General features: G+C 45.2%; 1 protein-coding gene across 1 annotated transcript in view; it reads left to right on the forward strand.

Moving 5' to 3' along the window:
* Nucleotides 1-445: 445 nt before the first annotated feature.
* LOC146206819 (protein Skeletor, isoforms B/C-like) overlaps nt 446-16,159 on the forward strand; it is a 64,376-nt gene continuing 48,662 nt past the window's right edge. The window contains exons 1-4 of the mRNA XM_084591582.1: nt 446-555; nt 2,672-2,806; nt 7,648-7,720; nt 7,789-7,891. Coding sequence (XP_084447708.1) covers nt 501-555; nt 2,672-2,806; nt 7,648-7,720; nt 7,789-7,891 — 366 coding nt within the window. The 5' untranslated portion in view covers nt 446-500. The remainder of the gene's footprint in view (nt 556-2,671; nt 2,807-7,647; nt 7,721-7,788; nt 7,892-16,159) is intronic.

Here is a 16,159-nt window from a genome sequence, read left to right on the forward strand (position 1 = left end):
AAATTCACCCGACTCGATAGCCGTTGTATACTTATTGAACTTATGAACCACGCGTACTCGAATTTATTCATACCTTCAATCTATGCCAAATGGAGTGACGCGTGAGCGGCAATCCAGAGCAGTCGTGCCTGTCATGATGGTATATATACAAGCGCAAATCAATTGAGCCCAGACCATATTGTTTTCTACAAAAAAGAAAGTCCTGGAGCTGAAACGGTCGTGCAAAATCAACCACGAAAAATGATGCACACGGTCACCAACTGACGTTAGGGCGGGCAGATAAAAGAAACGTGCTTCAGACACGGACCCATGCCATGTTTGGCCTCCGTCCGTTTGATTATCGCCATGCGGCATCGGACGTCACGCGGCGGATGTGGTGACGCGGCCCGCCGTCTCTGTTCGGACGTTTTCCTGCCTGCACCGCCAGAGGGCGCCGGCGGTCTCAGCACAAAAAGGGTCGCCCTGGCGCGGCCGCAGCCCATTTACCTGTTGGCGGAGTGATGGCCGGCCGGATCGGCGTGCTGCTGCTCGTGTGCGTCGCCCTCGGCCCGCAAGGTACGCGCCGGAGGAACGGGTTTTTTCCGAGCCTTTCTCCGTCTGGTTGCGACACCGTCCTTTGCAGTGGGCGGCACGGGGGACGTGCATAGCTAACGGTAAACAGTAGAAAGCTGGCCAACGCTGGGCTTGGTGGTCTAACGGACCGGATATGTGTGTGATCTTGACCTCGGTCCGCAAAATGTGTCTGCCTGCTGGTAGACCTTCGCAGGACGGGGCGAGGTCCGGCAAGAGTCCTTGGGGAAAGTTGCCGTGACCCACTCTTGGCGGGCCCGCAATTAGAGACTACTGGCTGCCCAGACACGGAGCGCCCCTGCCTTTCTCGCGCAGTCTTGCGATCAATGCCGTCTTGCGGAAACGTACTGTGCCACCGACCATTCACTAACTGTCGGTCAGAGGTAGTTGAGGTGATTTACAGAACTGCCCGATAGCAGAAACATAAAGGAGAAAAGGTAAATTAGAAATTTACTCTGCCTTGAGGGATTCCCCTAAATATTTTACCAATAGCAGAAATATGATTGGAATGCTGGTCGACTTAGAAAGCGCTCGCGTTATGATCGAAATAGTTGTTCCCTCTTAAAGGTGCGGTTCTCGTGGTGACTACTGTTTTGAGCAATGAAATACCTGCATACATACAGAAGAACGGCATGCAAGGCGGCATCGTCGTCTCGACTGCGGTGGCTATTGTTGAGCTTTCGCTAGTTAAGAACACATACTTAAGTCACGGGGCAGTTCGGCACCGTGCAGCAGGATGGATGTATAGCGCCACTCTGTCCGCGGCAGTCTTGACCCTTTGCTGTCACGGGTGCCAAGTCGGTAAAAAGGCACATTAGGTTCCCTGCAGCAGCGAGAGTACTATGCATATTGGTTTCGCATAGCACGAATGTCACGTGCTTGTGCGAGGTACGAACTGCCACGCAGCGCCGCCAATTGGACTTTTGTCTGCTCGCGACGAGTGAGCGCAGTTTCCAGTTTCGACAGCGATTGGCTTCTGCGATCTTATAACGGCCCTGGAAGGCGACATAACATGACGGCGCGAGAACAAGTACCGGAAACTTTAGTCAATGGGACTCTGCAACAGGCCTTTCAGCGCATCTGTGGTAATGGCGGTGAACATACTGGTGCACTCATGTGATGACCGAAACCAATGTTCTGAATGCTCTATAGCTCTGCAATTTTTGCGAAACGCAGAAGGCTGGATAAATAATGTCCGCAAACGAATTCCGTCAAATAGTGCAAGGGAACTCAGACGCAAAAAAGACACCTGTCTGACGTTGACAAAATTCGTTGTTAGCAAAAAAAAAAAAAAAAAAAAAAAACATAAAAGCAGAATAAGGCCTTGTTGCACCTCCTTTAAACTAATGACAATAGAAATTACTTTTTTTGCAGAAGGGCGCAAGTTGTTAGATTCTTCTCTCGCCTGATAGCATTCGTATGAGTTTGATAGCCGATTTTGCTTGCGCGGAGAGCCTTTGCTGATCAATCGCGCCGGTCCAAATTCTGTTCACTGGTGCCCATATTTCTGATTTTAAAGGCGAGCTCCTGTCCTCACTTCTTCACAAGTTGTGATCCTCTAGGAATCCATGTTGGCTTTAGAATACAAGCGAAAAGCAAACCACGCTGCCTGGTTACTTTTGGCAAAGACGGGACACTATCGCCCTGTCGAATTTGGCGGTACTATATTAGGCTGTCGTCGTATCTGTTTCGCCGAAAAAGTAAACGTGCCTGCGGAGCCACTTATCAGGCGATACTATATAAAGCGGTGAACACCCCATCGTTTCTTACTTTTAAATTCACTGGCTTCCGCCGACTGCGCTAAACAGCAACCATGGCCACGTGGTTTCACTAACAAGCGCGCGGGCCCAAGCTGCTGCATGGCAGCAGAGGAGGTCGTAATAGCACGTTTCCCAACGAGCTTCGTGCCATCCCGAAACACCAATTCGCAACAAAGTTTAGGGCACGTTATGCCCAACCACGTAGTCGTTGTTCCTGTTTATTGAAAGAAGAAATGAAAACTTTCCCCGGTGTACAAACACAGAGACATAACAATTCATTTGAGGCAGATCTGCGCTTGCTATCAAAGTAGTTTGCTCTGTTGCGCTCCTCCTCTTTGCAGGAACCACGGGTGCGTACTACGGCAAGCTGATCGGCTCAGTCAAGACAAATGCACACGGCTTCACCGGCACAGTATACGCCGCCAGCGAAAACAGTGTCATTATCACAGATCTCAACTACGATGGAGAAGGCCCAGGTGCGTTGTCCACGACGAGGCCGAAGGTGCACGAGTACCTAATCTCTGTCGGAGCGCCCACAACGCCTTTTGTCTCGCCGCTTTTGTTGCCGCTAAGAGTTGACTACTGAAGGCTTGTGCTATATTGAGGAAAATACTTCTTTTCTGGGCCGAAATTTGCGTGCGTTGATATGGCGGTCACACTCATAAAAAGGCTTCCTAGTTTGTTCGTTGTTTGCCGCCTTACGAATAGCTAGTTAAGACATGCACTGGCAAGATTCAATTTTCGTTATCACCTCTCTGGAGAACAAAAAAACACAGTTAAAAACTTGGCTCACAACTCACATGTCCGTTAATTTTGACTTTAACCAAGAGAATGCATTTCAGGTTTTCTTGATGAGGGTGAACATTAAGCAACTGCAAGTAATTAGCCTAACTAGAGAATGCTTCTCAAAGAAACTTAGCTGACTAAACGAAACGCACATTATTTATAAATGCCCCAAATATGCTTGCGCTGTGTAATTTACGAGAGACGCTACGGTGCCTCTAATATATGCGTCGTTTTTATCATGCCTGATTCTATTTAGAGTATCAATTATGAAACGACTGGAACCAAGCATCATTCCTGGACGGTGCTTCTAAATAATGCAAAAGTCTTCTGTGCTCTTATATTGGTTGGCCTTGTGACAGTTGGCCGAAACGGCGAAGCAGCATCCGTTAAGCTCCGGTTTTAATAGTGAGCGAGGTATCGGAAAAAAACGCGTCTAGAGCGGCCGCCGCTGCGGATCACGAAGGAAGGCAGTGGCTATACCAGTATCCTTGGCAAATAGTAGTTGGCTGAGTCCCTGTCTGCAGCGTGTTACGTAGTACTGGGCTAGTTGGTTAACATTTATCATTTACACGAAGCGGGATATTGCGCTAAAAATACACGGACAAAAGAAGCAGTGGACAGGACGTGCGCAGACTCAAAACTGAATTTTAATGTATGAAAGATGACATATATACATTGAACAAAAAGACAACATCATGCCGCCCGGCCATCAAACGCCAATCAGCGCTATCATCACATGTTTGCGTCCAAATATGTCATTTCCCAATCTGCAAGTGCGACCTAAGGATCACTTATACACCGACATGCTCTCTGCTTAATAGTGTACTCGAAAAGCTCTTGTGTGCGGCGGTCCCTATGACGGTACAAAACCCTTGTCTTCTCTAGAAGGCATGCCTTCTTAGTCTCTTGTTTGCAGGCCCTACAATGTTTTGCCACGTTGGAATGCTCATCAGATGACCGGTTGTTAGAATGTTCTTGTAAACGCATATTAATACAACGTCCCGCCTGCCCAACATATACACGCCCACAGGAAAAAGGAATTTGGTACACCACAGCGCAGACGTGGTGTACGTGTGCGCTGACTTTTGGTTTACATGGCAGACAAATGGACTACGAATAGGCTTGTCTTCAATTTTTCGCATCACACGTGCACATGAACGACCCATTTTCAAGGGTGCAGAAAACATCAACATTGACCCCCATAACGCTGCGCCACATTCTTCAAATTGGGGGCCACCTTGTGCTTGTACGGTATCAGAGCCAATTTCTTCCTGTCCCTGTCAAAGGTTTTAGAACTGGGATTAAAACTACATTTAACCTTTCTAATCGATTTCTCGCATGCTGGAGCAATCACAGAGCTCGGGAGCACTATTCAATCTAATTATTTGATGACCAACGCTCTCCACCACTGCATGGTCGCAAGATTTTTGTCGGGAAGCATCAATACTGAAAAGAACAATGTAATTCTTTACTGTTTTTGAATGCCCCGAAGAAAAGCTCCAGGGCGCTTTCATGGATCTAGAGCGAAAAAACCAACAAGTGCGGGCGGCTTCGAAGCGTAAGGGAATATCCAAGAAATGCAAGTCATTTCCTTCGGGCAACTCAGTTGTAAAGTTTAAACCTAACCCGCATTCCTTAAAAACCTCTTTACGTCACGAATGCTGTTCATCTGCCTTTTTTTGTTAACGAAAAGCAGGTAGTCGTCCACATAGCGAAACGCGCGAACCACATTCCCGTCTAGTCTGTCACATATGGCCCTATCAACCTTTGACAAAAACATGTTGCTAAGGGTGGGTGATACCCTGGAACCAATACAGACTCCAGATTTCTGGATGAATTGCTGACCTCACCAGGAAACGTATGTAGACCACAAATATATAGACACTTCCAAAAAAGCTTCTACAGAAATACCGCACCGAAGAATAATCCTCTGCTCGTCATTATGTTACGTAATACACTTCTTTACAGCAATCATAAGTTCTAGTTGGGGTATTGCATAAAAGGAGTATTCAACATCGATGCTGAATGCAAGGCAACCGCCTGCGTTACTGTCCTTAAGGTATTGTACCACTGTCTCGGAATTAGGCACCAAAAACGAATCTTCGAGGTCCAGTGTGGAGAGGTCCCCTTGCAGAAATTACGACACAACATATTGCCACGTTCCCCTCTCTGAAACGATTGAACGCAACAGTAAGTGTGGTTTATGTGCTTTTATAGAGAAAAAGAGCTGAAGTTCGAAGCTTGTGGCTTTTTTTACACTGGTGCAGCGCTGGAGAAGAACTTCAATCCTGCTTCCGTTGAAAGTAATATGGTTAAAAATCGTGCCTTAGCTTTTCTAGAGGGCCTGAACCTCAGCCGCTTAGTTACCAGTGTAAAAAACACCACAGGCTTGGAACTTCAGCTCTTTTTCTCTATAAAGACACAAACAGCACTTACCGTTGCGCTCAATCGCTTCAGGAAGGGGAACGCGGCAGGATCTTGTGTCGGCATTTCTGCAGGGGAACCTCTTCACACTGGACCTCGAAGATCCGTTTCTGATGCCTAATTCCGAGACAGTGGTACAATACCTTAAGGACAGTAACCCAGGCGGTTGCCTTGCGTTCAGCATTGATGTTGAAGACATCTTTTATGCAATACCCCAACCAGAACTTATGATTGCTGTTAAGAAGTGTAACGTAACATAATGACGAGCAGAGGATTATTCTTCGGTGCGGTATTTCTGTAGAAGCTATTTTGGAGCTGTTGTCTATATATTTGTCGTCTACATACTTTTCCTGGCAAGGCCAGCGTTTCATCCAAAGATCTGGAGTCTGTATTGGTTCCAGGGTAGTACCCGCCCATAGCAACATTTTTTTGTCAAGCGTTGATAGGGCCATATGTGACAGACTAGACGGGAATGTGGTTCTCGCGTTTCGCTATGTGGACGCCTACCTGCTTTTCGTTAACAAAAGAGGGCTGATGGACCGCGTTCGTGACGTAAAAAGGTTTTTAAGTATTGCGGGTTAAGTTTAAACTTTACAGCTGAGTTGCCCGAAGGAAATGAATTGCATTTCCTGGATATTCCCTTACGCTTTGAAGCCGCCCGCACTTGTTGGGTTTTTCGCTCTAGATCCATGAAAGCGCCCTGGAGCTTTTCCTCGGGGCATTCAAAAACAGTAAAGAATGACATTGTTCTTTTCAGCAATGATGCTTCCCTATAGAAACCTTGCGATCATGCAGTGGTGGAGAGCGTTGGTCATCCGATATTTAGATTGAATAGTGCTGGTTACCCGAGCTCTGCTATTGCGACAGCATGCGAGAAATTGATTAGAAAGCTTAAATGTAGTTTAATCCCAGTTCTAAAACCTTTGACAGGGACAGGAAGAAATTGGCTCTGATACCGTACAAGCACAAGGTGGCCCCCAATTTGAAGAATGTGGCGCAGCGTTATGGGGGTCAATGTTGTGTTTTCTGCACCCTTGAAAATGGGTCGTTCATGTGCACATGTGATGCGAAAAATTGAAGACAAGCCTATTCGTAGTCCATTTGTCTGCCATGTAAACCAAAAGTCAGCGCACACGTACACCACGTCTGTGCTGTGGTGTACCAAATTCCTTTTTCCTGTGGGCGTGTATATGTTGGGCAGGCGGGACGTTGTATTAATATGCGTTTACAGGAACATTCTAACAACCGGTTATCTGATGAACATTCCAACGTGGCAAAACATTGTAGGGCCTGCAAACATTGGAGACTAAGACGATATGCCTTCTAGAGAAGACAAGGGTTTTGTACCGTCATAGGGACCACCGCACACAAGAGCTTTTCGAGTACACTATCAAGCAGAGAGCATGTCAGTGTATAAGTGATCCTTAGGTCGCACTTGCAGATTGGGAAATGACATATTTGGACGCAAACATGTGATGATAGCGCTGATTGGCGTTTGATGGCCGGGCGGCATGATGTTGTCTTTTTGTTCAATGTATATATGTCATCTTTCATACATTAAAATTCAGTTTTGAGTCTGCGCACGTCCTGTCCACTGCTTCTTTTGTCCGTGTATGATTTAGCGCAATATAACCATTCGTGGAAAAGATGAGTGTGTTACGTGTCCTTTATTTTTCTCTCGTTCAGAAATATTTGGCCCGAAAATGCAATGGTCCGTGTTGTCTGTATTACTGAGGCACATGTTAAAGGCCCTAGGCTGCCGTTGGGCGGTACAATAAGGTCCCAGGGGCGTACCTCAAGGCTTTTAGGAGAAAAGAAGCCTTAAAGCAGACAGCGAGAATGTCAGGGGACATGACCGAAGCTACTTGCCTATTCCTGGGAATGTTTAAAGATGATTGCTCTGACGTTCACCGCGCAATACAATCAATTCCCGCTGGCAACCTCCTATGGTATCACAGACAACGTGGTTTTAGATTTCATAGAACATGTCTGCAAAGAAAAGGTGACGGCTGTTGGCTACATATACGGAACGACCAAATGGTGAGCCGCTGTATGTATCGAACAGATTGCGCCGCGAGAGCTCTGTGGGTTCTTCCTTTAATTTCAGAGGCCTTTTTCTGGGTTGGAACCGGCCAGGAGCCTGACGGCAAGGGCCATCATGTTCCGGACGAGAACGGCAGGTGAGGTTCTAATGTGCACCGGAAGCTCTCCGGAAAGTGAAGTGGGCGAGAAAAACGGTTCTTCACAGCATGCAGGTCCTGAAGGCCTACAAGAACGCTCGGGTACTCCTCACCTTACCAAGCAAGGTCACCGACTACCGGTACCTAGGAATCTACTGCAGAAAGTTTGGGGTAAGACCTCCGATATGCCGCTCTCACGCTTGAGTCGCGTCTTGTCCTGTGTCGTGACCTCTCAAAAATGCAGTATTTGTGTCTGAAGCGAGCAGTCTACTATCTGTGGTATTCCTGTGCGGCTGATTCATGCAGATGCTTGGCACGAAATAGTGACTGCTTGGGGAAACAGATATAGGCGATAAATTTTGTCTATACTGATTAGGTTGTCTGCACACTCGTGTCAGTATCTTATGGCAGAGTTAAGGCGAGATCCTCCAGCTGCGTCTGACTTGCAATATCTGCGTTCTCTTTCCCCTTCTGCCCCCCACAACAGCGAACCTTCAATGGACTCGTATACGAGGGGTTTCCAACAAGTAATGGCTCTGATTATTTTTCTCTAACACTGTTTATTACAACGATTCCCAATATTCTAACAGCATATTTTGCCGACCTATGTAACTTTTCTATGAAGGCTGAAAGCGTCATTTGCGCCGAGACGAGGATGCAAGGGGAACTGCCGGTACAAGAAAAATGACCTCAAGTAGCACAAAGTGGGCTTTGACGTGGGGGCCCGCGTTGGGCCCGTGAGGGCAGCCCATACGGGCCCTATGCGGGATTTGCAACACGTACCCAGAGGGGCCCCGCATGGGCTGCCCAATTCTGCCGCTATCGGTCCGAATCTGTATCCATGTGGGCAGCCCAAATAGGGCTGCCCGCATTCAGCCCAGGTAGACGAATGTGGGCAGCACACCAGAATCATTAATGGGCCCCACATTTGTGCAGGCAATGCCATCCCATTGATCAAGGTTTTAATTTTTAAGTCGATTAATCCCTCCAATACCTGAATTATACAGGCGCGGGATTTGCGAAAGCCAGTTCGTTTCGGGCTGGCCCACGTGCTGCCCTGATGGGTTGAATCTGGCATTTTCGGGGCTGCCCGAATTCAATTGCGAAACATTATGCGCTATTTTTTTGCTTGTATGCGACACTCAGTAACATGAGAGAAATTTATTCCCAACACTACAATAATGTGGGCTGGCCCACATCAACCCCAACATGTTGGTCTGAATATTTATTTCGGTGGTGCGTGTAGAATAGTAATGCTGCAGGAAACATTTGGAGGTCGTTCAGTGCATACTCGTAAAGCGGAACGGTTACTGTTGCATATTTTCTGTCGACACTGCATAATTAACGTAGTTGTTAGAGTAAAAATAAATAGTCTTTATTCATAGCAGATATATGCTTAGGACAGTTATGTGAAACCTCCAGGAGAGGTAATTAGTAGCCGGTATACCATGATTTACATAAAGTGGTGCCTTAAATATAGGGTGGAGACGTTTCAGAGCGGTAAGCCCGCCTACGGCTAATTTGGGGCCCACTGCGGCATTTCATGGGCCGCCCCAATTGGGCTGATCTTGATTTTACCGCATGGACTACGAATATATATTGCATTTTCCCGCAAGTACCCCAAGAAATACCCGTGTGGGCAGCGTGGCGGTGCGGTCGCTTTTCAGCCGGCCGCAAACCATGCGGGACCTATTCGGTTTTTGCGTGGGCAGCCCCAATCGGACTAGCCCGTCTTCTATTTGCTTTAGGCCCACATTTGTATCGCATCTGCCCTAAATTGCCCCGCAAGAGACCTATGCAGACAGAAGTGGGAAGGAGCAATTGCCTGCCCCGCTACCGCCCCCGCGGAAATTATCTAGGTTTCTGGTGGGCAAACCTATTTGGGGCAGCCCAGGAATTTTCTGCATGCATTCCAGATTTTCATCTGACCTTCCCTCAAGTACCCCTCAAGGGTCCCATGTAGGCAATGTGTGGGCATACCCGTATTTAGCCCCGCCGCGGCCCATGCGGGACCTATTCGGCTTTTGAGTGGGCAGCCCCAATTAGATCAGCCCATGCGCTTCCTACACAAAGCCCAAATTTCATTTGCATCGGCCCTAAAATTTCCCAAGCGGGACCCTTGAGGGCCTGATGTGGGAATATTTACTCAGTTAGCCCCCCACGCGTATATAATGCCCAAATGAAAAAAACAGGGGCAAGCCCAATTTGGGCTTGCCCGCTTGATTCCTAAAGCGGGCCGTCGTGGGTGTTATTGTGGTTGCCCAAGCCCAACTTGCCCATACGGGCCCCCGGTGGGCCATGTAATGTGTGCTACTTGGGGTACCTCTTCACGAGTGGCTCAAATAGATAAAAGTTGATTAAGGTTGTATTGAAAGCATACTTTTGTGATTGCATACGGCGCCTGCCGGCGAAACCATGCAACGAGGTAAAAAGGTTCAGTAGCAGACGACCCTCGCTCGTGCTATGGAAACCCGCTAGCACAGCACTTGTAGAACCCCAAAAAAAAAAAAAAAACAAAACCCCGGAAAACCGATTCTGCAGCGTTCCGCGGTGCGTGTCAGCACTGTAGCACATCGTACCATGCACTTCCTTCATGCTCTAGCGATCGGTGCCAGAGAATCCATGCATTTCCAATCTCCGCGAAACGCATTCAAAGTGCCGTCGACAATTTAATATAGGCTCGTCAGTTTTTGCCTTCTACTATTCTTCCTGCATATGACACCTAGCCAATTACCAAAGGAGCATGGATGTAGTTATACTTGTACATACACACATCAGATCCAGAATTAGCTTTATTACTATATTAAACAACCAAGGGGTTGTTCAATTAAATGAAAAAGATATTGAAATCAACAGCTTATCTATGGCAGTGCTCGAAATAAAACTCAGATGAGCTCACCTTTCAACTCAACTTCTTGATGGCCCTTCATACGGGCCTTTTATCCGTCTTGCCTCAATCAAATTTAGTTCTAGGACATTTCATACGTGTGATATGTGCTCAAGTAAAAGTGAAGTAAACATTGTACATTAAGAAAAAGATATCAGTAAAACAAATGAATGATTTTGCAGACATATCCATACATCACCTTGTCAAGTGCGTCATAAATGACGCATGTGAATAGTGAAAGTGAGTGCAGATTGGCCATACAAAACTGATGCACGAAACCTTCCTTGTATATACACAGAGTGCGCTTTCTTAGCTACCTGGTAATTACATGCATGAAATTATTTGCGGCTGCTCTAAAGGCTGACATATAAAACAGTCCTCAAATGGAGCTTGATAGGACGAGGCCCATAAGCTATACGAAAAAGAGAACACACTGATCAATTTTTTGTACACACTAATAAAGGTGATTGCTTTTTGCACAGCACCTAATTTTTAATTAACTCCACTCCTTCTTGGATACTTTTTCTGCAAATGCAATGCACGAGAGTGTTGCAAGTGTGCATAAGCACCCATTAGAATGAGCGGAATATGTATACGCAATATCAAAGAAAACCAAACAAGGGTTGATCATGAGCCTCAGTTCACAAGCAAGCATTTCAACAAGAGGATATGTCTTCACCTGGGCCGAAGAGAAGACCTCTTGTTGAAATGTTTGCTCGCGAGTTGAGCCTTCCCCTCAACCCTTGCTTTTCTTTGACACTAGATATTCCATTTGTTACTTTTCGAATGCTATATTTTCACACTGCTAAATACAAGGTCGGACACGACTGAACGACTGAACTGAACTGAAATACAAGGTTAAAGGCACATCATCTGGCACAAACAGTAATTGCCGTGTGCCTCCTGCACCTGATATCAAATTTCTTGTTTTCTTTACAGCAAAGCATTTTCAACATTTACACCCAGCCGCACATGCTTTCGCATACTGCTAAGCGCTAAATAAGTCGCACAGCCTCGGCAACAAGTTAGCTCAGAAAGGTGTCACAAACTACTTGCAATGAACTTACACGCTTGCGTTAACAAAGCAATATTACATCAATGTCTAAATAGTAGCGCCATACTGTGCATGATTACGTGTCTGCGCCCCACATATAATATCCTCTTAAAGAGTATTGCTTCCTGCACCTTTCTCACTTTTCCAGTTTACACCTTTTGGACTTAAGTAGACAACACCAGCAATCCTGGCATTGTTTGAGTGATGTAGAACTATAAATAAGTATCAGGTAAAGACAGGTTATGAGATGTGGCCGCTATCTACCATAAAGCATAAGTGCACATTATTAGTTGCTCTAAAGTGCAGCGCACATGAAAGGCATAACTACTTACCACATACAGACAATAATCAGCACAGCCATTGGCTGAAACATATTGTTTCCACAGTCACTGAAGCCACACTTGATGCTTTCACTTGGGGTTGACACATGAGTATTATCTATGAATATTTAATTTTCAGAGCTGCGTTTTCCTGCTACAACTCCGGCGTTGCTATGACCAGATCGCAGTGGGTAGGAACTGTGTTGCTTTCTCATCATAACGCACACTCAGACACTATATATGAATTATTTTTATTACAAACCAGGGAATGTTCCTCCATGGCAGCTTAGAACTAGTCTTCTGTGTCCTAATCTTTGAACAGCTATGACAAACTCATAAAGTGGCCCTGTCCTCGCTTTCAGCAAGGAGCCCTGTGTCATTCAGTGTCAAAGATTTCAACTTCAACAAACACCAGAATACATTTCAGTTGTGTAGTTTGACATGGAAGAAGATTAGGAGGCATGCTTGAAGATGATGGCAGCAGAGTATATATTTAGAGCTTAATATATATTCAGAGCAAACCTGGAATGACCAAAAGTGAATATAACAAAAACAACAACTTTTTGCTACTTTGCAGATCAACCTAACTGATTAAGGCGTAATCCCTTAACTGGTTGCAGCCTAACCGTGTTACATGATTAAGCATGGAGTCCAAGCTTGAAGGGACTGGACTACCTTTACTTCAGTTGCTCGATTAACAAAGAAATAAGGGCAGTAGTTGTAGTGGCTGGCCCTACAAGTCAATTCGTATTGCTAGTGGGGCCCTACCCAGGGCGCCTTGTATAGAAACTGCATCAAAAACAAATACTGCAGCTCTATCTCTGGTAATGGTACAGAACCCTCTCCACTCAGGAGGTTGTCTTCTCACTTGCCTCCTGGACACCGTCGCTCCATGAACACACACATTGCCAGTCAAATTCCTTCCACTGATGAGCTTCCGCGCATCATCCATCCTTGTCTTCTTATCAACAACAGCATAGAAAGGGTTGCAAAGCCGCTATACCGAAGGCGATTGGGGGTTCGGTGCATGAGAGGAGGGGAGATTCTGGTTCTCACGCTCTGTACTATGCCAGAGTTTTGTTTCAATTGCTTCCTCAGACACTCTATCGCTACAGTGGAGAAGATAAGGAAAATTCCCATTTCCCATGACACTCACTTATATTTTTACAAAGGTGCACCCTAAGTGCTCTTATGAGTGCTAGTTATCATCATCCTTTAATGGCTCCCATGGATGGATGGATGGATGGAATATAGGAGCGTCCCCTTTGAAACGGGGTGGTAGCAGTAGCTATCATGCTCATTTTACTCCCTATATCTTAATTATTGATTTAGAATGGTTAACTAAACCATCATTCTATTTATTAAATTTTGTTCCTACATTACTAACATTATGTCACTTCTCTGCTTTTAAGCCACTAATCTTCCAGTCCCATGTTAGTTCATACAGCGCCATGGGTGGCTGCACACCTTCCTAAGATTGGGGGGTGGAGGTAGAGGTGATTTGCTCACAATAGAGGAAGTAGCATAGGCGGGTGCTGGAGGTATGCATCTGTATATAAGCGGCAGGCCTACAGAATCCCTATTGCACCACAATTATATAATAAATGCCAAAATATTATTGCACTCACCAAAGTCTTCTGTTACAAATGAACACCAATCTCCATCAGAAGTAGTCATGCAACACTTGTGAAAACCCAAGCACGAAGAAATGTGAGCAGAATGAAATACAGTATAAGAACATCGATGAAACAAATGTTTGCTGGGCTTAACAAAACCAAGAGCAAAAAAATTTAACGAATTGCACTAACTATCTGAACAATATATGAAATGTGAAAGAGGTTGGCAATAAACTGATGGTCTTGTATAAAGACGCATGAAGCCTGCTCGCCTCCATAAGTCATTCTTAAGTTAATAAACCAAACTAAAACCATCAGATGCAATATGTTGGGTACGTGAGGTACTAGAAAATGTTTAACTGAGACATTTTCGCTGTATGTCCTACAGATTTAAACTATGGGGAGTAGAGCTTTAATGCACAAAATTATGAAGTATTTACAAACATATATAACCCCAATACTGAGCTGTAGGGAGGCTAGTAGATCTGGTGCCCGAATAAATATTTTTCTTCCTCCCAGTGTCAACTAGGAATACCCGATAGCTTTTGTGAAAGAACTGTGATAATTTGTGCTTAGTACATTTTTACAAACAGGTGTTTAGGTGCCGGAACTGCAGTACCATCATAGGACAGATTCACGCAATATAAAATATTCACCACCGTAAAATACAAAGCCGACTTTTTAAGATGGCGTTCAAGCGAGTTGTGTTACCTCCATAACTCCAAGTGATCTATAACTAAATTTAAGACTTCACCAGCTTTATGGGCACAAAGCACCCAGTGATAGGAAACAAGGCCGGCGTGATGCCTATCTTTGGTATCTCAACTCAATGTTTTTATCTACAGCCATTCTTGTATGAAAATAATGCACAATTTTCTTTTGTTGTTCAAGTAATTGTGGCCAGAGTGCAGACAGGTTTACTTTTAAGGTTCAAGTAAGCAATGGAAAATGCCTGATCAGAATTTTGCATGAAATGCGTTTTCACAGACTGCTGATGCATATTTTGTAAGAATTGACAAAAGAGCAAAGTTTGTTTCTTAGTCATGCAACACAGCACCATGCTACCTCCATGCTCTAAACCTCCACAAGGTAAGGAGCACCCGTTTCCTCGAATTATAGAATGTTCTGGTCTTTAAGTGTGTTATTTTGGAAACACTATGCGGCTGAGAAGCAAGACTTTTTGCTTGCTAAAGATGGTATCTGCAATAATTGCAGTGAAGCGGTTCCTTTGATATCTGAGCAACTCAGTCTCCCTCCGCGCCGCAAGTCCCACAGACATGCATCCAGCGGTCCCCTCGCAGCTTTCTACAGAAGCTATTTTGTCCTGGAAGCCTCAGCAAAGTAGGTTGATGTGGACGGCAGGCCTTCTCAGCTGCATTGTTAAAAGCACATCAGAACAATAAAAATACTAGCAGTAAATGAAAGAGCATATAGCGTGCCATCATGGTCCGGCCGCAGAATACGCCAAAGGCCCCAGCACGCTGAAGAGTTAAATTTGTGGAGATGAATTATAAACATAAGAGATTATCCGGTTTCCACACATATATTTGGCAGTACCCGCGCAGCCAGGAGGGAACGAGACAGCGCGGCGCCGGCATTCAGTTGAGCAGCCACAAAATCCAATCTGCGCGTGCTGCTTGTTTGGCAGGCGTACTGGGCTGTCTTCGTCTTCTGCAACCGGAATATGATGGCATGGTATAAGAAGTATGTTTCATAAAAATTATGTAAGCATAAATATATGGTGAAGAAAGCCTCTGAAAACTGCGTAAAAATAGAATAACTTCACAAAAGAGTTAGCAACCGAAATTGGGAAACAAATGACTTAGTTCCTTCCCCAAAGATATGTAACATTTTAAGAACCATGTTTAAAACAACACAATAAAAATAACAATCATATGCTGTTGCACAGTCCAGTAAAAAGGTCTAACACATTAAAGAAGGGCAAGTGGCGCCTTTTATATTATGCTCGAGTTATTAACCCCGAAAATGTGCAGAAGCATATTCTTCGTCAAATAATTTTTTTTCTCCTGAAATTTCTTCCTAGTGGCACTTTGCACTCTAAAAAAACAGGTTATATATCATGTAACCGGAAAAGTTCCAAACTCAGAAGCTGGTACTAAAAAAAGACTCTTTCCAACCATCCTACACGAGTGGTGCCATGCCCACTTAACTTGAAACCAGGGCAGTGGCAAAAGTAATGGGTGGCCTGAATTATGGTCTGGAATATTATGGTCTGAATGATGGCACACCAATTTAGGCATCCGAACGATAAAGACACACACATCCAGGGCGTGTGCCCTGCCACAACTGTTAAATACTGTGTAGAGTGCCCAGTAGGGGAGCCAAAGGTGCAATAATAAGTTCACTTTCACTTGAGTGGCTGAGTCACTTTGTTGGTGCAAGCATCAAAGAAGCAAGTCGAAACTGGGCTGACGAACGATAAAGGACAACAGAAAGCGCAGTCTTATGGCTCACTTTCCTGTCTGCCTTTATAGTAAATTTCTGAGCGCCTTTTTTAAACCCTGAAACTGGGTTGGAAGTACTTCTTCGAAAGGTAGGCAC

Source organism: Amblyomma maculatum, chromosome 1 (genome assembly GCF_055883805.1).
Source record: "Amblyomma maculatum isolate TAMU_Amacu chromosome 1, ASM5588380v1, whole genome shotgun sequence".
In the NCBI taxonomy this organism is placed as follows: domain Eukaryota; kingdom Metazoa; phylum Arthropoda; class Arachnida; order Ixodida; family Ixodidae; genus Amblyomma; species Amblyomma maculatum.